This window comes from Crassostrea angulata, chromosome 1 (genome assembly GCF_025612915.1).
Source record: "Crassostrea angulata isolate pt1a10 chromosome 1, ASM2561291v2, whole genome shotgun sequence".
Taxonomy (NCBI): domain Eukaryota; kingdom Metazoa; phylum Mollusca; class Bivalvia; order Ostreida; family Ostreidae; genus Magallana; species Magallana angulata.
The window spans coordinates 6,924,536-6,951,121 of NC_069111.1; the positions used below are offsets into that span (position 1 = coordinate 6,924,536).

General features: G+C 35.6%; 3 protein-coding genes across 3 annotated transcripts in view; all 3 read right to left on the bottom strand.

The window, feature by feature from the left end:
* Window positions 1-285: 285 nt before the first annotated feature.
* LOC128176966 (basement membrane-specific heparan sulfate proteoglycan core protein-like) lies at window positions 286-11,042 on the bottom strand. Its single transcript, XM_052843477.1, has 12 exons — window positions 10,808-11,042; window positions 9,029-9,319; window positions 8,127-8,342; window positions 6,249-6,539; window positions 5,674-5,967; window positions 5,247-5,561; window positions 3,468-3,758; window positions 2,893-3,186; window positions 2,467-2,781; window positions 688-978; window positions 560-572; window positions 286-406 (listed from the first exon to the last, which is right to left on the bottom strand). The coding sequence occupies exons 1-12, from the start codon at window positions 11,040-11,042 to the stop codon at window positions 286-288; spliced, it is 2,967 nt and encodes a 988-aa protein (XP_052699437.1).
* Window positions 11,043-11,406: 364 nt separating this feature from the next.
* On the bottom strand, window positions 11,407-19,004 carry LOC128176976 (contactin-6-like). Its single transcript, XM_052843485.1, has 9 exons — window positions 18,986-19,004; window positions 17,372-17,662; window positions 16,797-17,090; window positions 16,469-16,684; window positions 14,591-14,881; window positions 13,688-13,903; window positions 11,809-12,099; window positions 11,681-11,693; window positions 11,407-11,527 (listed from the first exon to the last, which is right to left on the bottom strand). Exons 1-9 carry the CDS (start codon window positions 19,002-19,004, stop codon window positions 11,407-11,409), a joined length of 1,752 nt encoding a protein of 583 aa, XP_052699445.1.
* Window positions 19,005-19,124: 120 nt separating this feature from the next.
* LOC128177012 (hemicentin-1-like) overlaps window positions 19,125-26,586 on the bottom strand; it is a 57,341-nt gene continuing 49,879 nt past the window's right edge. Inside the window, exons 15-21 of the mRNA XM_052843524.1 lie at window positions 25,714-26,004; window positions 25,139-25,432; window positions 24,711-25,025; window positions 22,932-23,222; window positions 21,931-22,245; window positions 20,152-20,442; window positions 19,125-19,465 (exon numbers count right to left, since the gene is read on the bottom strand). Of these exons, the coding sequence (XP_052699484.1) occupies window positions 19,125-19,465; window positions 20,152-20,442; window positions 21,931-22,245; window positions 22,932-23,222; window positions 24,711-25,025; window positions 25,139-25,432; window positions 25,714-26,004 (2,138 nt within the window). The remainder of the gene's footprint in view (window positions 19,466-20,151; window positions 20,443-21,930; window positions 22,246-22,931; window positions 23,223-24,710; window positions 25,026-25,138; window positions 25,433-25,713; window positions 26,005-26,586) is intronic.

Genomic DNA, 26,586 nt, shown 5'->3' on the forward strand with positions numbered 1-26,586 from the left:
CCTTTAAAATCAAAGTATTTGATTAATAAGTAAAAATGGACTTTAATACAAATCTTAAACTAACGAAAAAAAAAACAAGAACAATTTTGATTTGTTTCTTGAGAGAGCTTACCCTTGAGAGTAACATGTACCGGTGTACTTCGTCCAAGGCCACTTGAACTGTTAGCACAACATCTGTAGAATCCTATATCAGAGGTATTCAAATAATAAATTCGTAAAGAGGGTGAAGAAGAGTACCAGTAAAATTTGGAATAAGAAAAAACTATTTCTGTTTCATTGTCCTGGTCACTGGGCTGAAACGTCCAGAAGACTGTACTTATTGATTCGCTCACAACAGTACAGGGAATGGTCAATGTTGTGCCAGGCGAGCCAGTCATATTTTGTCCTGTTAATGTTACTGGAGCACCTGAAAGAAGCGAAAAACTGACCATATTACTTCAAAAATCAAATTTTGTAAGTTAATCTGTATTTATATTACTCTGACCTTACAAATTTAAAATCAAATTTTATTAAGATCTTAATATTTTGAATATTCTGATGTATATACAGAACAACAAACAACTTTTGGCGTGCTACAATTTAGAAAAAAATCCATAACATCAATGTATAGTATATTATGCAACACCCTCATACTATTTTTTTGCACGGTTGTAATACTTTTCAAAATTTTAAAACTGGTACACGTACCTCCATCTAGATAAACGATTATATCTGAACTATTTCTCGTGCCGTATAAATTGGATGCTGAGCACTTGTAAATTCCTTGATCGTCGGGTTGGAAGTCTGTGATGGTAAGGGAGGGGTTCTGTAGAGTTCCCCCTACATATTTCCCCGTCAGACCAGTTGTTATATCGCTGTCATATCTATACCACTGCATCATCTGCACTGGTGGGTAGGATGACGTAAAATTACATGTCAGTGTCACGTTGTTGCTTGCATTTACAGCATAGAATCCGGTGGTTACAACATTTGGATAACCTACCCAACAAAATTAAAAAAACCAAAAGTCAGCCTGGCAATAAGGTAATGCGCGCAGTATTAATATTTGAACATTTGCACATTCTTCATTTTGTTACATACAACGGTGTGACTGTAGAAGAAAATGAAAATATACGTACATGGATTCACAAATGTTCGATTTGATTTAGAAATCATTACCAATCAAATTCCGAACTAAAAGATGGCGCAAATCGAGCACAATTAAATCTGGCCAATTGAAATCCTTATCAGTAATGGTTATTAGCCAAAAAATGACCATTCTGCCTGATATTGTACAGTCCGAGGGTCTTTAGCAACGCGCAAATTAGACTATTTGACCGAATACTAGTACACAGTTTAAGCTTTATAACTTGCTTTACTCATTTTGTCTCCTCATTGAGTATGAACAGTTTTCATGATCTTCCTGCTTTGTTTCATTTATCCGGCACTACCGAAAATGTTAACAGTTAAATTTATGCCGGAAAATAATTATTCTGCGTTTGAGTATATAATGAAATAAATACATGTACTGATTAAAAAACACACTTGTCAAGACGATGGATAATATTTGATAAATACTTTTCTCTTGGTAACTTTAACCCAGATTGCGTCATGAAAACGCAATTGCGAAGGTTAACATAGTTCGAAATCTCCACATATTCTTCATTTTGGTACATACAACGGTGTGACACAAGGAGAAAATGTAAATACATGTACATCATCTCATGAATTTATAAATGTTCGATTTGATTTAGAAATCTTCCCCAATCAAATGCCAAACTTAAGGACGATGATAATCAAGCTCTTTTTACTGCGTAAATTAATATTTTTAAACCTGTGAAATATTTTTACTGCTTTTGCCAGAATTTCTCATCATCTTTGATCTGTACACAATTTTCATAGATATTCTTAGCAGTTTTCACATGACAGTTGATAAATTTCCGTGGAAATTGAGAATTCGGTATGTGTGTTTTTTCTTGGGTTGCTGAGAGTTTGTGTTTGCTCAACAAAACTTGAAATAGATTGTCAGCTAATAAAGCACAAACTGAAGTTTGTTTAGGGTTGCTGAGAGTTTGTGTTTGCTCAAGTTAAAACAAAACTTGAAATAGATAGTCAGCTAATAAAGCGCGAACTGAAGTTAGTCTGGCTATTCTGAGAAAAGAAAAATTAACATAAAAATGGGCCATATCTGTACCATGTCAAGTCAGACTAGAATGTTTGATTGATTTTTTGGGGGGTTACATGTAGTTAATTTGTTGCGATATTTTCAGGATAAGAGGTAAAGATGGAACAATCCTAACCAACACGCGGTTTTCCACTCACATCGTTTATCCATTACCATTATCAATATCGGAAATTAAAAAAAAATGAAAGATTGACAGGCAAACGAAATCAGACTCCAGACTAAATGTGATCAGAAAAGTTTGCTTGACAACTATGCGTACATACGGTCAGACATCATTTATGTGACAAGTGTCGTGTTATTACTTTTTTGAACACTTAGAGAAATCCTTGACGAGTAAATCGTGCCGTCGACATTGGTCAGTCCTAGGAGATAATAACCACCATCAGACAATGTGACGTTACGTATGACCAGAGAAGGTGACGACACGGTCCCGCCATCGTATCGAACGTCTGACGTCAGATCCAGGGCGGCGTAGTAGTAATATGAATAGGAATTTATCGTGCTAAACATCCAGGTGATATTCATGGCGTCGGGCATGGAGAATATGGACACAGAGAGAATGACGTCATCACCGGTGTAAACTGAGTACGTTGACCTGGCCACGTTAATTTGCTTTCCTTTAAAATCAAAGTATTTGATTAATAAGTAAAAATGGACTTTAATACAAATCTTAAACTAACGAAAAAAAAAACAAGAACAATTTTGATTTGTTTCTTGAGAGAGCTTACCCTTGAGAGTAACATGTACCGGTGTACTTCGTCCAAGGCCACTTGAACTGTTAGCACAACATCTGTAAAATCCTATATCAGAGGTATTCAAATAATAAATTCGTAAAGAGGGTGAAGAAGAGTACCAGTAAAATTTGGAATAAGAAAAAACTATTTCTGTTTCATTGTCCTGGTCACTGGGCTGAAACGTCCAGAAGACTGTACTTATTGATTCGCTCACAACAGTACAGGGAATGGTCAATGTTGTGCCAGGCGAGCCAGTCATATTTTGTCCTGTTAATGTTACTGGAGCACCTGAAAGAAGCGAAAAACTGACCATATTACTTCAAAAATCAAATTTTGTAAGTTAATCTGTATTTATATTACTCTGACCTTACAAATTTAAAATCAAATTTTATTAAAATCTTAATATTTTGAATATTCTGATGTATATACAGAACAACAAACAACTTTTGGCGTGCTACAATTTAGAAAAAAATCCATAACATCAATGTATAGTATATTATGCAATACCCTCATACTATTTTTTTGCACGGTTGTAATACTTTTCAAAATTTTAAAACTGGTACACGTACCTCCATCTAGATAAACGATTATATCTGAACTATTTCTCGTGCCGTATAAATTGGATGCTGAGCACTTGTAAATTCCTTGATCGTCGGGTTGGAAGTCTGTGATGGTAAGGGAGGGGTTCTGTAGAGTTCCCCCTACATATTTCCCCGTCAGACCAGTTGTTATATCGCTGTCATATCTATACCACTGCATCATCTGCACTGGTGGGTAGGATGACGTAAAATTACATGTCAGTGTCACGTTGTTGCTTGCATTTACAGCATAGAATCCGGTGGTTACAACATTTGGATAACCTACCCAACAAAATTAAAAAAACCAAAAGTCAGCCTGGCAATAAGGTAATGCGCGCAGTATTAATATTTGAACATTTGCACATTCTTCATTTTGTTACATACAACGGTGTGACTGAAGGAGAAAATGAAAATATACGTACATGGATTCACAAATGTTCGATTTGATTTAGATATCATTACCAATCAAATTCCGAACTAAAAGATGGCGCAAATCGAGCACAATTAAATCTGGCCAATTGAAATCCTTCTCAGTAATGGTTATTAGCCAAAAAATGACCATTCTGCCTGATATTGTACAGTCCGAGGGTCTTTAGCAACGCGCAAATTAGACTATTTGACCGAATACTAGTACACAGTTTAAGCTTTATAACTTGCTTTACTCATTTTGTCTCCTCATTGGGTATGAACAGTTTTCATGATCTTCCTGCTTTGTTTCATTTATCCGGCACTACCGAAAATGTTAACAGTTAAATTTATGCCGGAAAATAATTATTCTGCGTTTGAGTATATAATGAAATAAATACATGTACTGATTAAAAAACACACTTGTCAAGACGATGGATAATATTTGATAAATACTTTTCTCTTGGTAACTTTAACCCAGATTGCGTCATGAAAACGCAATTGCGAAGGTTAACATAGTTCGAAATCTCCACATATTCTTCATTTTGGTACATACAACGGTGTGACACAAGGAGAAAATGTAAATACATGTACATCATCTCATGAATTTATAAATGTTCGATTTGATTTAGAAATCTTCCCCAATCAAATGCCAAACTTAAGGACGATGATAATCAAGCTCTTTTTACTGCGTAAATAAATATTTTTAAACCTGTGAAATATTTTTACTGCTTTTGCCAGAATTTCTCATCATCTTTGATCTGTACACAATTTTCATAGATATTCTTAGCAGTTTTCACATGACAGTTGATAAATTTCCGTGGAAATTGAGAATTCGGTATGTGTGTTTTTTCTTGGGTTGCTGAGAGTTTGTGTTTGCTCAACAAAACTTGAAATAGATTGTCAGCTAATAAAGCACAAACTGTAGTTTGTCTAGGGTTGCTGAGAGTTTGTGTTTGCTCAAGTTAAAACAAAACTTGAAATAGATAGTCAGCTAATAAAGCGCGAACTGAAGTTAGTCTGGCTATTCTGAGAAAAGAAAAATTAACATAAAAATGGGCCATATCTGTACCATGTCAAGTCAGACTAGAATGTTTGATTGATTTTTTGGGGGGTTACATGTGGTTTATTTGTTGCGATATTTTCAGGATAAGAGGTAAAGATGGAACAATCCTAACCAACACGCGGTTTTCCACTCACATCGTTTATCCATTACCATTATCAATATCGGAAATTAAAAAAAAATGAAAGATTGACAGGCAAACGAAATCAGACTCCAGACTAAATGTGATCAGAAAAGTTTGCTTGACAACTATGCGTACATACGGTCAGACATCATTTATGTGACAAGTGTCGTGTTATTACTTTTTTGAACACTTAGAGAAATCCTTGACGAGTAAATCGTGCCGTCGACATTGGTCAGTCCTAGGAGATAATAACCACCATCAGACAATGTGACGTTACGTATGACCAGAGAAGGTGACGACACGGTCCCGCCATCGTATCGAACGTCTGACGTCAGATCCAGGGCGGCGTAGTAGTAATATGAATAGGAATTTATCGTGCTAAACATCCAGGTGATATTCATGGCGTCGGGCATGGAGAATATGGACACAGAGAGAATGACGTCATCACCGGTGTAAACTGAGTACGTTGACCTGGCCACGTTAATTTGCTTTCCTTTAAAATCAAAGTATTTGATTAATAAGTAAAAATGGACTTTAATACAAATCTTAAACTAACGAAAAAAAAAACCAAGAACAATTTTGATTTGTTTCTTGAGAGAGCTTACCCTTGAGAGTAACATGTACCGGTGTACTTCGTCCAAGGCCACTTGAACTGTTAGCACAACATCTGTAAAATCCTATATCAGAGGTATTCAAATAATAAATTCGTAAAGAGGGTGAAGAAGAGTACCAGTAAAATTTGGAATAAGAAAAAACTATTTCTGTTTCATTGTCCTGGTCACTGGGCTGAAACGTCCAGAAGACTGTACTTATTGATTCGCTCACAACAGTACAGGGAATGGTCAATGTTGTGCCAGGCGAGCCAGTCATATTTTGTCCTGTTAATGTTACTGGAGCACCTGAAAGAAGCGAAAAACTGACCATATTACTTCAAAAATCAAATTGTGTAAGTTAATCTGTATTTATATTACTCTGACCTTACAAATTTAAAATCAAATTTTATTAAAATCTTAATATTTTGAATATTCTGATGTATATACAGAACAACAAACAACTTTTGGCGTGCTACAATTTAGAAAAAAATCCATAACATCAATGTATAATATTTTATGCAATACCCTCATACTATTTTTTTGCACGGTTGTAATACTTTTCAAAATTTTAAAACTGGTACACGTACCTCCATCTAGATAAACGATTATATCTGAACTATTTCTCGTGCCGTATAAATTGGATGCTGAGCACTTGTAAATTCCTTGATCGTCGGGTTGGAAGTCTGTGATGGTAAGGGAGGGGTTCTGTAGAGTTCCCCCTACATATTTCCCCGTCAGACCAGTTGTTATATCGCTGTCATATCTATACCACTGCATCATCTGCACTGGTGGGTAGGATGACGTAAAATTACATGTCAGTGTCACGTTGTTGCTTGCATTTACAGCATAGAATCCGGTGGTTACAACATTTGGATAACCTACCCAACAAAATTAAAAAAACCAAAAGTCAGCCTGGCAATAAGGTAATGCGCGCAGTATTAATATTTGAACATTTGCACATTCTTCATTTTGTTACATACAACGGTGTGACTGTAGGAGAAAATGAAAATATACGTACATGGATTCACAAATGTTCGATTTGATTTAGAAATCATTACCAATCAAATTCCGAACTAAAAGATGGCGCAAATCGAGCACAATTAAATCTGGCCAATTGAAATCCTTATCAGTAATGGTTATTAGCCAAAAAATGACCATTCTGCCTGATATTGTACAGTCCGAGGGTCTTTAGCAACGCGCAAATTAGACTATTTGACCGAATACTAGTACACAGTTTAAGCTTTATAACTTGCTTTACTCATTTTGTCTCCTCATTGGGTATGAACAGTTTTCATGATCTTCCTGCTTTGTTTCATTTATCCGGCACTACCGAAAATGTTAACAGTTAAATTTATGCCGGAAAATAATTATTCTGCGTTTGAGTATATAATGAAATAAATACATGTACTGATTAAAAAACACACTTGTCAAGACGATGGATAATATTTGATAAATACTTTTCTCTTGGTAACTTTAACCCAGATTGCGTCATGAAAACGCAATTGCGAAGGTTAACATAGTTCGAAATCTCCACATATTCTTCATTTTGGTACATACAACGGTGTGACACAAGGAGAAAATGTAAATACATGTACATCATCTCATGAATTTATAAATGTTCGATTTGATTTAGAAATCTTCCCCAATCAAATGCCAAACTTAAGGACGATGATAATCAAGCTCTTTTTACTGCGTAAATTAATATTTTTAAACCTGTGAAATATTTTTACTGCTTTTGCCAGAATTTCTCATCATCTTTGATCTGTACACAATTTTCATAGATATTCTTAGCAGTTTTCACATGACAGTTGATAAATTTCCGTGGAAATTGAGAATTCGGTATGTGTGTTTTTTCTTGGGTTGCTGAGAGTTTGTGTTTGCTCAACAAAACTTGAAATAGATTGTCAGCTAATAAAGCACAAACTGAAGTTTGTTTAGGGTTGCTGAGAGTTTGTGTTTGCTCAAGTTAAAACAAAACTTGAAATAGATAGTCAGCTAATAAAGCGCGAACTGAAGTTAGTCTGGCTATTCTGAGAAAAGAAAAATTAACATAAAAATGGGCTATATCTGTACCATGTCAAGTCAGACTAGAATGTTTGATTGATTTTTTGGGGGGTTACATGTAGTTAATTTGTTGCGATATTTTCAGGATAAGAGGTAAAGATGGAACAATCCTAACCAACACGCGGTTCTCCACTCACATCGTTTATCCATTACCATTATCAATATCGGAAATTAAAAAAAAATGAAAGATTGACAGGCAAACGAAATCAGACTCCAGACTAAATGTGATCAGAAAAGTTTGCTTGACAACTATGCGTACATACGGTCAGACATCATTTATGTGACAAGTGTCGTGTTATTACTTTTTTGAACACTTAGAGAAATCCTTGACGAGTAAATCGTGCCGTCGACATTGGTCAGTCCTAGGAGATAATAACCACCATCAGACAATGTGACGTTACGTATGACCAGAGAAGGTGACGACACGGTCCCGCCATCGTATCGAACGTCTGACGTCAGATCCAGGGCGGCGTAGTAGTAATATGAATAGGAATTTATCGTGCTAAACATCCAGGTGATATTCATGGCGTCGGGCATGGAGAATATGGACACAGAGAGAATGACGTCATCACCGGTGTAAACTGAGTACGTTGACCTGGCCACGTTAATTTGCTTTCCTTTAAAATCAAAGTATTTGATTAATAAGTAAAAATGGACTTTAATACAAATCTTAAACTAACGAAAAAAAAAACAAGAACAATTTTGATTTGTTTCTTGAGAGAGCTTACCCTTGAGAGTAACATGTACCGGTGTACTTCGTCCAAGGCCACTTGAACTGTTAGCACAACATCTGTAGAATCCTATATCAGAGGTATTCAAATAATAAATTCGTAAAGAGGGTGAAGAGGAGTACCAGTAAAATTTGGAATAAGAAAAAACTATTTCTGTTTCATTGTCCTGGTCACTGGGCTGAAACGTCCAGAAGACTGTACTTATTGATTCGCTCACAACAGTACAGGGAATGGTCAATGTTGTGCAAGGCGAGCCAGTCATATTTTGTCCTGTTAATGTTACTGGAGCACCTGAAAGAAGCGAAAAACTGACCATATTACTTCAAAAATCAAATTGTGTAAGTTAATCTGTATTTATATTACTCTGACCTTACAAATTTAAAATCAAATTTTATTAAAATCTTAATATTTTGAATATTCTGATGTATATACAGAACAACAAACAACTTTTGGCGTGCTACAATTTAGAAAAAAATCCATAACATCAATGTATAGTATATTATGCAACACCCTCATACTATTTTTTTGCACGGTTGTAATACTTTTCAAAATTTTAAAACTGGTACACGTACCTCCATCTAGATAAACGATTATATCTGAACTATTTCTCGTGCCGTATAAATTGGATGCTGAGCACTTGTAAATTCCTTGATCGTCGGGTTGGAAGTCTGTGATGGTAAGGGAGGGGTTCTGTAGAGTTCCCCCTACATATTTCCCCGTCAGACCAGTTGTTATATCGCTGTCATATCTATACCACTGCATCATCTGCACTGGTGGGTAGGATGACGTAAAATTACATGTCAGTGTCACGTTGTTGCTTGCATTTACAGCATAGAATCCGGTGGTTACAACATTTGGATAACCTACCCAACAAAATTAAAAAAACCAAAAGTCAGCCTGGCAATAAGGTAATGCGCGCAGTATTAATATTTGAACATTTGCACATTCTTCATTTTGTTACATACAACGGTGTGACTGTAGAAGAAAATGAAAATATACGTACATGGATTCACAAATGTTCGATTTGATTTAGAAATCATTACCAATCAAATTCCGAACTAAAAGATGGCGCAAATCGAGCACAATTAAATCTGGCCAATTGAAATCCTTATCAGTAATGGTTATTAGCCAAAAAATGACCATTCTGCCTGATATTGTACAGTCCGAGGGTCTTTAGCAACGCGCAAATTAGACTATTTGACCGAATACTAGTACACAGTTTAAGCTTTATAACTTGCTTTACTCATTTTGTCTCCTCATTGAGTATGAACAGTTTTCATGATCTTCCTGCTTTGTTTCATTTATCCGGCACTACCGAAAATGTTAACAGTTAAATTTATGCCGGAAAATAATTATTCTGCGTTTGAGTATATAATGAAATAAATACATGTACTGATTAAAAAACACACTTGTCAAGACGATGGATAATATTTGATAAATACTTTTCTCTTGGTAACTTTAACCCAGATTGCGTCATGAAAACGCAATTGCGAAGGTTAACATAGTTCGAAATCTCCACATATTCTTCATTTTGGTACATACAACGGTGTGACACAAGGAGAAAATGTAAATACATGTACATCATCTCATGAATTTATAAATGTTCGATTTGATTTAGAAATCTTCCCCAATCAAATGCCAAACTTAAGGACGATGATAATCAAGCTCTTTTTACTGCGTAAATTAATATTTTTAAACCTGTGAAATATTTTTACTGCTTTTGCCAGAATTTCTCATCATCTTTGATCTGTACACAATTTTCATAGATATTCTTAGCAGTTTTCACATGACAGTTGATAAATTTCCGTGGAAATTGAGAATTCGGTATGTGTGTTTTTTCTTGGGTTGCTGAGAGTTTGTGTTTGCTCAACAAAACTTGAAATAGATTGTCAGCTAATAAAGCACAAACTGAAGTTTGTTTAGGGTTGCTGAGAGTTTGTGTTTGCTCAAGTTAAAACAAAACTTGAAATAGATAGTCAGCTAATAAAGCGCGAACTGAAGTTAGTCTGGCTATTCTGAGAAAAGAAAAATTAACATAAAAATGGGCCATATCTGTACCATGTCAAGTCAGACTAGAATGTTTGATTGATTTTTTGGGGGGTTACATGTAGTTAATTTGTTGCGATATTTTCAGGATAAGAGGTAAAGATGGAACAATCCTAACCAACACGCGGTTTTCCACTCACATCGTTTATCCATTACCATTATCAATATCGGAAATTAAAAAAAAATGAAAGATTGACAGGCAAACGAAATCAGACTCCAGACTAAATGTGATCAGAAAAGTTTGCTTGACAACTATGCGTACATACGGTCAGACATCATTTATGTGACAAGTGTCGTGTTATTACTTTTTTGAACACTTAGAGAAATCCTTGACGAGTAAATCGTGCCGTCGACATTGGTCAGTCCTAGGAGATAATAACCACCATCAGACAATGTGACGTTACGTATGACCAGAGAAGGTGACGACACGGTCCCGCCATCGTATCGAACGTCTGACGTCAGATCCAGGGCGGCGTAGTAGTAATATGAATAGGAATTTATCGTGCTAAACATCCAGGTGATATTCATGGCGTCGGGCATGGAGAATATGGACACAGAGAGAATGACGTCATCACCGGTGTAAACTGAGTACGTTGACCTGGCCACGTTAATTTGCTTTCCTTTAAAATCAAAGTATTTGATTAATAAGTAAAAATGGACTTTAATACAAATCTTAAACTAACGAAAAAAAAAACAAGAACAATTTTGATTTGTTTCTTGAGAGAGCTTACCCTTGAGAGTAACATGTACCGGTGTACTTCGTCCAAGGCCACTTGAACTGTTAGCACAACATCTGTAAAATCCTATATCAGAGGTATTCAAATAATAAATTCGTAAAGAGGGTGAAGAAGAGTACCAGTAAAATTTGGAATAAGAAAAAACTATTTCTGTTTCATTGTCCTGGTCACTGGGCTGAAACGTCCAGAAGACTGTACTTATTGATTCGCTCACAACAGTACAGGGAATGGTCAATGTTGTGCCAGGCGAGCCAGTCATATTTTGTCCTGTTAATGTTACTGGAGCACCTGAAAGAAGCGAAAAACTGACCATATTACTTCAAAAATCAAATTTTGTAAGTTAATCTGTATTTATATTACTCTGACCTTACAAATTTAAAATCAAATTTTATTAAAATCTTAATATTTTGAATATTCTGATGTATATACAGAACAACAAACAACTTTTGGCGTGCTACAATTTAGAAAAAAATCCATAACATCAATGTATAGTATATTATGCAATACCCTCATACTATTTTTTTGCACGGTTGTAATACTTTTCAAAATTTTAAAACTGGTACACGTACCTCCATCTAGATAAACGATTATATCTGAACTATTTCTCGTGCCGTATAAATTGGATGCTGAGCACTTGTAAATTCCTTGATCGTCGGGTTGGAAGTCTGTGATGGTAAGGGAGGGGTTCTGTAGAGTTCCCCCTACATATTTCCCCGTCAGACCAGTTGTTATATCGCTGTCATATCTATACCACTGCATCATCTGCACTGGTGGGTAGGATGACGTAAAATTACATGTCAGTGTCACGTTGTTGCTTGCATTTACAGCATAGAATCCGGTGGTTACAACATTTGGATAACCTACCCAACAAAATTAAAAAAACCAAAAGTCAGCCTGGCAATAAGGTAATGCGCGCAGTATTAATATTTGAACATTTGCACATTCTTCATTTTGTTACATACAACGGTGTGACTGTAGGAGAAAATGAAAATATACGTACATGGATTCACAAATGTTCGATTTGATTTAGATATCATTACCAATCAAATTCCGAACTAAAAGATGGCGCAAATCGAGCACAATTAAATCTGGCCAATTGAAATCCTTCTCAGTAATGGTTATTAGCCAAAAAATGACCATTCTGCCTGATATTGTACAGTCCGAGGGTCTTTAGCAACGCGCAAATTAGACTATTTGACCGAATACTAGTACACAGTTTAAGCTTTATAACTTGCTTTACTCATTTTGTCTCCTCATTGAGTATGAACAGTTTTCATGATCTTCCTGCTTTGTTTCATTTATCCGGCACTACCGAAAATGTTAACAGTTAAATTTATGCCGGAAAATAATTATTCTGCGTTTGAGTATATAATGAAATAAATACATGTACTGATTAAAAAACACACTTGTCAAGACAATGGATAATATTTGATAAATACTTTTCTCTTGGAAACTTTAACCCAGATTGCGTCATGAAAACGCAATTGCAAAGGTTAACATAGTTCGAAATCTCCACATATTCTTCATTTTGGTACATACAACGGTGTGACACTAAGAGAAAATGTAAATACATGTACATCATCTCATGAATTTATGAATGTTCGATTTGATTTAGAAATCTTCCCCAATCAAATGCCAAAACTTAAGGACGATGATAATCAAGCTCTTTTTACTGCGTAAATTAATATTTTTAAACCTGTGAAATATTTTTACTGCTTTTGCCAGAATTTCTCATCATCTTTGATCTGTACACAATTTTCATAGATATTCTTAGCAGTTTTCACATGACAGTTGATAAATTTCCGTGGAAATTGAGAATTCGGTATGTGTGTTTTTTCTTGGGTTGCTGAGAGTTTGTGTTTGCTCAACAAAACTTGAAATAGATTGTCAGCTAATAAAGCACAAACTGTAGTTTGTCTAGGGTTGCTGAGAGTTTGTGTTTGCTCAAGTTAAAACAAAACTTGAAATAGATAGTCAGCTAATAAAGCGCGAACTGAAGTTAGTCTGGCTATTCTGAGAAAAGAAAAATTAACATAAAAATGGGCCATATCTGTACCATGTCAAGTCAGACTAGAATGTTTGATTGATTTTTTGGGGGGTTACATGTGGTTTATTTGTTGCGATATTTTCAGGATAAGAGGTAAAGATGGAACAATCCTAACCAACACGCGGTTTTCCACTCACATCGTTTATCCATTACCATTATCAATATCGGAAATTAAAAAAAAATGAAAGATTGACAGGCAAACGAAATCAGACTCCAGACTAAATGTGATCAGAAAAGTTTGCTTGACAACTATGCGTACATACGGTCAGACATCATTTATGTGACAAGTGTCGTGTTATTACTTTTTTGAACACTTAGAGAAATCCTTGACGAGTAAATCGTGCCGTCGACATTGGTCAGTCCTAGGAGATAATAACCACCATCAGACAATGTGACGTTACGTATGACCAGAGAAGGTGACGACACGGTCCCGCCATCGTATCGAACGTCTGACGTCAGATCCAGGGCGGCGTAGTAGTAATATGAATAGGAATTTATCGTGCTAAACATCCAGGTGATATTCATGGCGTCGGGCATGGAGAATATGGACACAGAGAGAATGACGTCATCACCGGTGTAAACTGAGTACGTTGACCTGGCCACGTTAATTTGCTTTCCTTTAAAATCAAAGTATTTGATTAATAAGTAAAAATGGACTTTAATACAAATCTTAAACTAACGAAAAAAAAAACCAAGAACAATTTTGATTTGTTTCTTGAGAGAGCTTACCCTTGAGAGTAACATGTACCGGTGTACTTCGTCCAAGGCCACTTGAACTGTTAGCACAACATCTGTAGAATCCTATATCAGAGGTATTCAAATAATAAATTCGTAAAGAGGGTGAAGAAGAGTACCAGTAAAATTTGGAATAAGAAAAAACTATTTCTGTTTCATTGTCCTGGTCACTGGGCTGAAACGTCCAGAAGACTGTACTTATTGATTCGCTCACAACAGTACAGGGAATGGTCAATGTTGTGCCAGGCGAGCCAGTCATATTTTGTCCTGTTAATGTTACTGGAGCACCTGAAAGAAGCGAAAAACTGACCATATTACTTCAAAAATCAAATTGTGTAAGTTAATCTGTATTTATATTACTCTGACCTTACAAATTTAAAATCAAATTTTATTAAAATCTTAATATTTTGAATATTCTGATGTATATACAGAACAACAAACAACTTTTGGCGTGCTACAATTTAGAAAAAAATCCATAACATCAATGTATAATATTTTATGCAATACCCTCATACTATTTTTTTGCACGGTTGTAATACTTTTCAAAATTTTAAAACTGGTACACGTACCTCCATCTAGATAAACGATTATATCTGAACTATTTCTCGTGCCGTATACATTGGATGCTGAGCACTTGTAAATTCCTTGATCGTCGGGTTGGAAGTCTGTGATGGTAAGGGAGGGGTTCTGTAGAGTTCCCCCTACATATTTCCCCGTCAGACCAGTTGTTATATCGCTGTCATATCTATACCACTGCATCATCTGCACTGGTGGGTAGGATGACGTAAAATTACATGTCAGTGTCACGTTGTTGCTTGCATTTACAGCATAGAATCCGGTGGTTACAACATTTGGATAACCTACCCAACAAAATTAAAAAAACCAAAAGTCAGCCTGGCAATAAGGTAATGCGCGCAGTATTAATATTTGAACATTTGCACATTCTTCATTTTGTTACATACAACGGTGTGACTGTAGGAGAAAATGAAAATATACGTACATGGATTCACAAATGTTCGATTTGATTTAGAAATCATTACCAATCAAATTCCGAACTAAAAGATGGCGCAAATCGAGCACAATTAAATCTGGCCAATTGAAATCCTTATCAGTAATGGTTATTAGCCAAAAAATGACCATTCTGCCTGATATTGTACAGTCCGAGGGTCTTTAGCAACGCGCAAATTAGACTATTTGACCGAATACTAGTACACAGTTTAAGCTTTATAACTTGCTTTACTCATTTTGTCTCCTCATTGGGTATGAACAGTTTTCATGATCTTCCTGCTTTGTTTCATTTATCCGGCACTACCGAAAATGTTAACAGTTAAATTTATGCCGGAAAATAATTATTCTGCGTTTGAGTATATAATGAAATAAATACATGTACTGATTAAAAAACACACTTGTCAAGACGATGGATAATATTTGATAAATACTTTTCTCTTGGTAACTTTAACCCAGATTGCGTCATGAAAACGCAATTGCGAAGGTTAACATAGTTCGAAATCTCCACATATTCTTCATTTTGGTACATACAACGGTGTGACACAAGGAGAAAATGTAAATACATGTACATCATCTCATGAATTTATAAATGTTCGATTTGATTTAGAAATCTTCCCCAATCAAATGCCAAACTTAAGGACGATGATAATCAAGCTCTTTTTACTGCGTAAATAAATATTTTTAAACCTGTGAAATATTTTTACTGCTTTTGCCAGAATTTCTCATCATCTTTGATCTGTACACAATTTTCATAGATATTCTTAGCAGTTTTCACATGACAGTTGATAAATTTCCGTGGAAATTGAGAATTCGGTATGTGTGTTTTTTCTTGGGTTGCTGAGAGTTTGTGTTTGCTCAACAAAACTTGAAATAGATTGTCAGCTAATAAAGCACAAACTGTAGTTTGTCTAGGGTTGCTGAGAGTTTGTGTTTGCTCAAGTTAAAACAAAACTTGAAATAGATAGTCAGCTAATAAAGCGCGAACTGAAGTTAGTCTGGCTATTCTGAGAAAAGAAAAATTAACATAAAAATGGGCCATATCTGTACCATGTCAAGTCAGACTAGAATGTTTGATTGATTTTTTGGGGGGTTACATGTGGTTTATTTGTTGCGATATTTTCAGGATAAGAGGTAAAGATGGAACAATCCTAACCAACACGCGGTTTTCCACTCACATCGTTTATCCATTACCATTATCAATATCGGAAATTAAAAAAAAATGAAAGATTGACAGGCAAACGAAATCAGACTCCAGACTAAATGTGATCAGAAAAGTTTGCTTGACAACTATGCGTACATACGGTCAGACATCATTTATGTGACAAGTGTCGTGTTATTACTTTTTTGAACACTTAGAGAAATCCTTGACGAGTAAATCGTGCCGTCGACATTGGTCAGTCCTAGGAGATAATAACCACCATCAGACAATGTGACGTTACGTATGACCAGAGAAGGTGACGACACGGTCCCGCCATCGTATCGAACGTCTGACGTCAGATCCAGGGCGGCGTAGTAGTAATATGAATAGGAATTTATCGTGCTAAACATCCAGGTGATATTCATGGCGTCGGGCATGGAGAATATGGACACAGAGAGAATGACGTCATCACCGGTGTAAACTGAGTACGTTGACCTGGCCACGTTAATTTGCTTTCCTTTAAAATCAAAGTATTTGATTAATAAGTAAAAATGGACTTTAATACAAATCTTAAACTAACGAAAAAAAAAACCAAGAACAATTTTGATTTGTTTCTTGAGAGAGCTTACCCTTGAGAGTAACATGTACCGGTGTACTTCGTCCAAGGCCACTTGAACTGTTAGCACAACATCTGTAGAATCCTATATCAGAGGTATTCAAATAATAAATTCGTAAAGAGGGTGAAGAAGAGTACCAGTAAAATTTGGAATAAGAAAAAACTATTTCTGTTTCATTGTCCTGGTCACTGGGCTGAAACGTCCAGAAGACTGTACTTATTGATTCGCTCACAACAGTACAGGGAATGGTCAATGTTGTGCCAGGCGAGCCAGTCATATTTTGTCCTGTTAATGTTACTGGAGCACCTGAAAGAAGCGAAAAACTGACCATATTACTTCAAAAATCAAATTGTGTAAGTTAATCTGTATTTATATTACTCTGACCTTACAAATTTAAAATCAAATTTTATTAAAATCTTAATATTTTGAATATTCTGATGTATATACAGAACAACAAACAACTTTTGGCGTGCTACAATTTAGAAAAAAATCCATAACATCAATGTATAATATTTTATGCAATACCCTCATACTATTTTTTTGCACGGTTGTAATACTTTTCAAAATTTTAAAACTGGTACACGTACCTCCATCTAGATAAACGATTATATCTGAACTATTTCTCGTGCCGTATAAATTGGATGCTGAGCACTTGTAAATTCCTTGATCGTCGGGTTGGAAGTCTGTGATGGTAAGGGAGGGGTTCTGTAGAGTTCCCCCTACATATTTCCCCGTCAGACCAGTTGTTATATCGCTGTCATATCTATACCACTGCATCATCTGCACTGGTGGGTAGGATGACGTAAAATTACATGTCAGTGTCACGTTGTTGCTTGCATTTACAGCATAGAATCCGGTGGTTACAACATTTGGATAACCTACCCAACAAAATTAAAAAAACCAAAAGTCAGCCTGGCAATAAGGTAATGCGCGCAGTATTAATATTTGAACATTTGCACATTCTTCATTTTGTTACATACAACGGTGTGACTGTAGGAGAAAATGAAAATATACGTACATGGATTCACAAATGTTCGATTTGATTTAGAAATCATTACCAATCAAATTCCGAACTAAAAGATGGCGCAAATCGAGCACAATTAAATCTGGCCAATTGAAATCCTTATCAGTAATGGTTATTAGCCAAAAAATGACCATTCTGCCTGATATTGTACAGTCCGAGGGTCTTTAGCAACGCGCAAATTAGACTATTTGACCGAATACTAGTACACAGTTTAAGCTTTATAACTTGCTTTACTCATTTTGTCTCCTCATTGGGTATGAACAGTTTTCATGATCTTCCTGCTTTGTTTCATTTATCCGGCACTACCGAAAATGTTAACAGTTAAATTTATGCCGGAAAATAATTATTCTGCGTTTGAGTATATAATGAAATAAATACATGTACTGATTAAAAAACACACTTGTCAAGACGATGGATAATATTTGATAAATACTTTTCTCTTGGTAACTTTAACCCAGATTGCGTCATGAAAACGCAATTGCGAAGGTTAACATAGTTCGAAATCTCCACATATTCTTCATTTTGGTACATACAACGGTGTGACACAAGGAGAAAATGTAAATACATGTACATCATCTCATGAATTTATAAATGTTCGATTTGATTTAGAAATCTTCCCCAATCAAATGCCAAACTTAAGGACGATGATAATCAAGCTCTTTTTACTGCGTAAATTAATATTTTTAAACCTGTGAAATATTTTTACTGCTTTTGCCAGAATTTCTCATCATCTTTGATCTGTACACAATTTTCATAGATATTCTTAGCAGTTTTCACATGACAGTTGATAAATTTCCGTGGAAATTGAGAATTCGGTATGTGTGTTTTTTCTTGGGTTGCTGAGAGTTTGTGTTTGCTCAACAAAACTTGAAATAGATTGTCAGCTAATAAAGCACAAACTGAAGTTTGTTTAGGGTTGCTGAGAGTTTGTGTTTGCTCAAGTTAAAACAAAACTTGAAATAGATAGTCAGCTAATAAAGCGCGAACTGAAGTTAGTCTGGCTATTCTGAGAAAAGAAAAATTAACATAAAAATGGGCTATATCTGTACCATGTCAAGTCAGACTAGAATGTTTGATTGATTTTTTGGGGGGTTACATGTAGTTAATTTGTTGCGATATTTTCAGGATAAGAGGTAAAGATGGAACAATCCTAACCAACACGCGGTTCTCCACTCACATCGTTTATCCATTACCATTATCAATATCGGAAATTAAAAAAAAATGAAAGATTGACAGGCAAACGAAATCAGACTCCAGACTAAATGTGATCAGAAAAGTTTGCTTGACAACTATGCGTACATACGGTCAGACATCATTTATGTGACAAGTGTCGTGTTATTACTTTTTTGAACACTTAGAGAAATCCTTGACGAGTAAATCGTGCCGTCGACATTGGTCAGTCCTAGGAGATAATAACCACCATCAGACAATGTGACGTTACGTATGACCAGAGAAGGTGACGACACGGTCCCGCCATCGTATCGAACGTCTGACGTCAGATCCAGGGCGGCGTAGTAGTAATATGAATAGGAATTTATCGTGCTAAACATCCAGGTGATATTCATGGCGTCGGGCATGGAGAATATGGACACAGAGAGAATGACGTCATCACCGGTGTAAACTGAGTACGTTGACCTGGCCACGTTAATTTGCTTTCCTTTAAAATCAAAGTATTTGATTAATAAGTAAAAATGGACTTTAATACAAATCTTAAACTAACGAAAAAAAAAACAAGAACAATTTTGATTTGTTTCTTGAGAGAGCTTACCCTTGAGAGTAACATGTACCGGTGTACTTCGTCCAAGGCCACTTGAACTGTTAGCACAACATCTGTAGAATCCTATATCAGAGGTATTCAAATAATAAATTCGTAAAGAGGGTGAAGAGGAGTACCAGTAAAATTTGGAATAAGAAAAAACTATTTCTGTTTCATTGTCCTGGTCACTGGGCTGAAACGTCCAGAAGACTGTACTTATTGATTCGCTCACAACAGTACAGGGAATGGTCAATGTTGTGCAAGGCGAGCCAGTCATATTTTGTCCTGTTAATGTTACTGGAGCACCTGAAAGAAGCGAAAAACTGACCATATTACTTCAAAAATCAAATTGTGTAAGTTAATCTGTATTTATATTACTCTGACCTTACAAATTTAAAATCAAATTTTATTAAAATCTTAATATTTTGAATATTCTGATGTATATACAGAACAACAAACAACTTTTGGCGTGCTACAATTTAGAAAAAAATCCATAACATCAATGTATAATATTTTATGCAATACCCTCATACTATTTTTTTGCACGGTTGTAATACTTTTCAAAATTTTAAAACTGGTACACGTACCTCCATCTAGATAAACGATTATATCTGAACTATTTCTCGTGCCGTATAAATTGGATGCTGAGCACTTGTAAATTCCTTGATCGTCGGGTTGGAAGTCTGTGATGGTAAGGGAGGGGTTCTGTAGAGTTCCCCCTACATATTTCCCCGTCAGACCAGTTGTTATATCGCTGTCATATCTATACCACTGCATCATCTGCACTGGTGGGTAGGATGACGTAAAATTACATGTCAGTGTCACGTTGTTGCTTGCATTTACAGCATAGAATCCGGTGGTTACAACATTTGGATAACCTACCCAACAAAATTAAAAAAACCAAAAGTCAGCCTGGCAATAAGGTAATGCGCGCAGTATTAATATTTGAACATTTGCACATTCTTCATTTTGTTACATACAACGGTGTGACTGTAGGAGAAAATGAAAATATACGTACATGGATTCACAAATGTTCGATTTGATTTAGAAATCATTACCAATCAAATTCCGAACTAAAAGATGGCGCAAATCGAGCACAATTAAATCTGGCCAATTGAAATCCTTATCAGTAATGGTTATTAGCCAAAAAATGACCATTCTGCCTGATATTGTACAGTCCGAGGGTCTTTAGCAACGCGCAAATTAGACTATTTGACCGAATACTAGTACACAGTTTAAGCTTTATAACTTGCTTTACTCATTTTGTCTCCTCATTGGGTATGAACAGTTTTCATGATCTTCCTGCTTTGTTTCATTTATCCGGCACTACCGAAAATGTTAACAGTTAAATTTATGCCGGAAAATAATTATTCTGCGTTTGAGTATATAATGAAATAAATACATGTACTGATTAAAAAACACACTTGTCAAGACGATGGATAATATTTGATAAATACTTTTCTCTTGGTAACTTTAACCCAGATTGCGTCATGAAAACGCAATTGCGAAGGTTAACATAGTTCGAAATCTCCACATATTCTTCATTTTGGTACATACAACGGTGTGACACAAGGAGAAAATGTAAATACATGTACATCATCTCATGAATTTATAAATGTTCGATTTGATTTAGAAATCTTCCCCAATCAAATGCCAAACTTAAGGACGATGATAATCAAGCTCTTTTTACTGCGTAAATTAATATTTTTAAACCTGTGAAATATTTTTACTGCTTTTGCCAGAATTTCTCATCATCTTTGATCTGTACACAATTTTCATAGATATTCTTAGCAGTTTTCACATGACAGTTGATAAATTTCCGTGGAAATTGAGAATTCGGTATGTGTGTTTTTTCTTGGGTTGCTGAGAGTTTGTGTTTGCTCAACAAAACTTGAAATAGATTGTCAGCTAATAAAGCACAAACTGAAGTTTGTTTAGGGTTGCTGAGAGTTTGTGTTTGCTCAAGTTAAAACAAAACTTGAAATAGATAGTCAGCTAATAAAGCGCGAACTGAAGTTAGTCTGGCTATTCTGAGAAAAGAAAAATTAACATAAAAATGGGCTATATCTGTACCATGTCAAGTCAGACTAGAATGTTTGATTGATTTTTTGGGGGGTTACATGTAGTTAATTTGTTGCGATATTTTCAGGATAAGAGGTAAAGATGGAACAATCCTAACCAACACGCGGTTCTCCACTCACATCGTTTATCCATTACCATTATCAATATCGGAAATTAAAAAAAAATGAAAGATTGACAGGCAAACGAAATCAGACTCCAGACTAAATGTGATCAGAAAAGTTTGCTTGACAACTATGCGTACATACGGTCAGACATCATTTATGTGACAAGTGTCGTGTTATTACTTTTTTGAACACTTAGAGAAATCCTTGACGAGTAAATCGTGCCGTCGACATTGGTCAGTCCTAGGAGATAATAACCACCATCAGACAATGTGACGTTACGTATGACCAGAGAAGGTGACGACACGGTCCCGCCATCGTATCGAACGTCTGACGTCAGATCCAGGGCGGCGTAGTAGTAATATGAATAGGAATTTATCAAGCTAAACATCCAGGTGATATTCATGGCGTCGGGCATGGAGAATATGGACACAGAGAGAATGACGTCATCATCGGTGTAAACTGAGTACGTTGACCTGGCCACGTTAATTTGCTTTCCTTTAAAATCAAAGTATTTGATTAATAAGTAAAAATGGACTTTAATACAAATCTTAAACTAACGAAAAAAAAAACAAGAACAATTTTGATTTGTTTCTTGAGAGAGCTTACCCTTGAGAGTAACATGTACCGGTGTACTTCGTCCAAGGCCACTTGAACTGTTAGCACAACATCTGTAGAATCCTATATCAGAGGTATTCAAATAATAAATTCGTAAAGAGGGTGAAGAGGAGTACCAGTAAAATTTGGAATAAGAAAAAACTATTTCTGTTTCATTGTCCTGGTCACTGGGCTGAAACGTCCAGAAGACTGTACTTATTGATTCGCTCACAACAGTACAGGGAATGGTCAATGTTGTGCCAGGCGAGCCAGTCATATTTTGTCCTGTTAATGTTACTGGAGCACCTGAAAGAAGCGAAAAACTGACCATATTACTTCAAAAATCAAATTGTGTAAGTTAATCTGTATTTATATTACTCTGACCTTACAAATTTAAAATCAAATTTTATTAAAATCTTAATATTTTGAATATTCTGATGTATATACAGAACAACAAACAACTTTTGGCGTGCTACAATTTAGAAAAAAATCCATAACATCAATGTATAGTATATTATGCAATACCCTCATACTATTTTTTTGCACGGTTGTAATACTTTTCAAAATTTTAAAACTGGTACACGTACCTCCATCTAGATAAACGATTATATCTGAACTATTTCTCGTGCCGTATAAATTGGATGCTGAGCACTTGTAAATTCCTTGATCGTCGGGTTGGAAGTCTGTGATGGTAAGGGAGGGGTTCTGTAGAGTTCCCCCTACATATTTCCCCGTCAGACCAGTTGTTATATCGCTGTCATATCTATACCACTGCATCATCTGCACTGGTGGGTAGGATGACGTAAAATTACATGTCAGTGTCACGTTGTTGCTTGCATTTACAGCATAGAATCCGGTGGTTACAACATTTGGATAACCTACCCAACAAAATTAAAAAAACCAAAAGTCAGCCTGGCAATAAGGTAATGCGCGCAGTATTAATATTTGAACATTTGCACATTCTTCATTTTGTTACATACAACGGTGTGACTGTAGGAGAAAATGAAAATATACGTACATGGATTCACAAATGTTCGATTTGATTTAGAAATCATTACCAATCAAATTCCGAACTAAAAGATGGCGCAAATCGAGCACAATTAAATCTGGCCAATTGAAATCCTTATCAGTAATGGTTATTAGCCAAAAAATGACCATTCTGCCTGATATTGTACAGTCCGAGGGTCTTTAGCAACGCGCAAATTAGACTATTTGACCGAATACTAGTACACAGTTTAAGCTTTATAACTTGCTTTACTCATTTTGTCTCCTCATTGAGTATGAACAGTTTTCATGATCTTCCTGCGTTGTTTCATTTATCCGGCACTACCGAAAATGTTAACAGTTAAATTCATGCCGGAAAATAATTATTCTGCGTTTGAGTATATAATGAAATAAATACATGTACTGATTAAAAAACACACTTGTCAAGACGATGGATAATATTTGATAAATACTTTTCTCTTGGAAACTTTAACCCAGATTGCGTCATGAAAACGCAATTGCGAAGGTTAACATAGTTCGAAATCTCCACATATTCTTCATTTTGGTACATACAACGGTGTGACACAAGGAGAAAATGTATATACATGTACATCATCTCATGAATTTATGAATGTTCGATTTGATTTAGAAATCTTCCCCAATCAAATGCCAAACTTAAGGACGATGATAATCAAGCTCTTTTAACTGCGTAAATTAATATTTTTAAACCTGTGAAATATTTTTACTGCTTTTGCCAGAATTTCTCATCATCTTTGATCTGTACACAATTTTCATAGATATTCTTAGCAGTTTTCACATGACAGTTGATAAATTTCCGTGGAAATTGAGAATTCGGTATGTGTGTTTTTTCTTGGGTTGCTGAGAGTTTGTGTTTGCTCAACAAAACTTGAAATAGATTGTCAGCTAATAAAGCACAAACTGAAGTTTGTCTAGGGTTGCTGAGAGTTTGTGTTTGCTCAAGTTAAAACAAAACTTGAAATAGATAGTCAGCTAATAAAGCGCGAACTGAAGTTAGTCTGGCTATTCTGAGAAAAGAAAAATTAACATAAAAATGGGCCATATCTGTACCATGTCAAGTCAGACTAGAATGTTTGATTGATTTTTTGGGGGGTTACATGTAGTTAATTTGTTGCGATATTTTCAGGATAAGAGGTAAAGATGGAACAATCCTAACCAACACGCGGTTTTCCACTCACATCGTTTATCCATTACCATTATCAATATCGGAAATTAAAAAAAAATGAAACATTGACAGGCAAACGAAATCAGACTCCAGACTAAATGTGATCAGAAAAGTTTGCTTGACAACTATGCGTACATACGGTCAGACATCATTTATGTGACAAGTGTCGTGTTATTACTTTTTTGAACACTTAGAGAAATCCTTGACGAGTAAATCGTGCCGTCGACATTGGTCAGTCCTAGGAGATAATAACCACCATCAGACAATGTGACGTTACGTATGACCAGAGAAGGTGACGACACGGTCCCGCCATCGTATCGAACGTCTGACGTCAGATCCAGGGCGGCGTAGTAGTAATATGAATAGGAATTTATCGTGCTAAACATCCAGGTGATATTCATGGCGTCAGGCATGGAGAATATGGACACAGAGAGAATGACGTCATCACCGGTGTAAACTGAGTACGTTGACCTGGCCACGTTAATTTGCTTTCCTTTAAAATCAAAGTATTTGATTAATAAGTAAAAATGGACTTTAATACAAATCTTAAACTAACGAAAAAAAAAAACAAGAACAATTTTGAAATAGTTTCTTGAGAGAGCTTACCCTTGAGAGTAACATATACCGGTGTACTTCGTCCAAGGCCACTTGAACTGTTAGCACAACATCTGTAGAATCCTATATCAGAAGTATTCAAATAATGAATTCGTAAAGAGGGTGAAGAAGAGTACCAGTAATATTTGGAATAAGAAAAAACTATTTCTGTTTCATTGTCCTGGTCACTGGGCTGAAACGTCCAGAAGACTGTACTTATTGATTCGCTCACAACAGTACAGGGAATGGTCAATGTTGTGCCAGGCGAGCCAGTCATATTTTGTCCTGTTAATGTTACTGGAGCACCTGAAAGAAGCGAAAAACTGACCATATTACTTCAAAAATCAAATTGTGTAAGTTAATCTGTATTTATATTACTCTGACCTTACAAATTTAAAATCAAATTTTATTAAAATCTTAATATTTTGAATATTCTGATGTATATACAGAACAACAAACAACTTTTGGCGTGCTACAATTTAGAAAAAAATCCATAACATCAATGTATAGTATATTATGCAATACCCTCATACTATTTTTTTGCACGGTTGTAATACTTTTCAAAATTTTAAAACTGGTACACGTACCTCCATCTAGATAAACGATTATATCTGAACTATTTCTCGTGCCGTATAAATTGGATGCTGAGCACTTGTAAATTCCTTGATCGTCGGGTTGGAAGTCTGTGATGGTAAGGGAGGGGTTCTGTAGAGTTCCCCCTACATATTTCCCCGTCAGACCAGTTGTTATATCGCTGTCATATCTATACCACTGCATCATCTGCACTGGTGGGTAGGATGACGTAAAATTACATGTCAGTGTCACGTTGTTGCTTGCATTTACAGCATAGAATCCGGTGGTTACAACATTTGGATAACCTACCCAACAAAATTAAAAAAACCAAAAGTCAGCCTGGCAATAAGGTAATGCGCGCAGTATTAATATTTGAACATTTGCACATTCTTCATTTTGTTACATACAACGGTGTGACTGTAGGAGAAAATGAAAATATACGTACATGGATTCACAAATGTTCGATTTGATTTAGAAATCATTACCAATCAAATTCCGAACTAAAAGATGGCGCAAATCGAGCACAATTAAACCTGGCCAATTGAAATCCTTATCAGTAATGGTTATTAGCCAAAAAATGACCATTCTGCCTGATATTGTACAGTCCGAGGGTCTTTAGCAACGCGCAAATTAGACTATTTGACCGAATACTAGTACACAGTTTAAGCTTTATAACTTGCTTTACTCATTTTGTCTCCTCATTGAGTATGAACAGTTTTCATGATCTTCCTGCGTTGTTTCATTTATCCGGCACTACCGAAAATGTTAACAGTTAAATTCATGCCGGAAAATAATTATTCTGCGTTTGAGTATATAATGAAATAAATACATGTACTGATTAAAAAACACACTTGTCAAGACGATGGATAATATTTGATAAATACTTT

What these genes read in the sequence shown, in the direction of transcription:
- LOC128176966 (XM_052843477.1), bottom strand. Translation starts at nt 11,042, where the DNA reads ATGCCCGACGCCATGAATATCACCTGGATGTTTAGCACGATAAATTCC. An exon ending in AATCGTTTATCTAGATGGAG is followed by an intron (nt 8,343 to 9,028) that starts GTACGTGTACCA and finishes TTGATTTTAAAG; the next exon opens with GAAAGCAAATTAACGTGGCC. An exon ending in TTCTCTAAGTGTTCAAAAAA is followed by an intron (nt 979 to 2,466) that starts GTAATAACACGA and finishes TTTGTTGGGTAG; the next exon opens with GTTATCCAAATGTTGTAACC.
- LOC128176976 (XM_052843485.1), bottom strand. An exon ending in GTCACCTTCTCTGGTCATAC is followed by an intron (nt 14,882 to 16,468) that starts GTAACGTCACAT and finishes TTTGTTGGGTAG; the next exon opens with GTTATCCAAATGTTGTAACC. An exon ending in AATCGTTTATCTAGATGGAG is followed by an intron (nt 13,904 to 14,590) that starts GTACGTGTACCA and finishes TTGATTTTAAAG; the next exon opens with GAAAGCAAATTAACGTGGCC.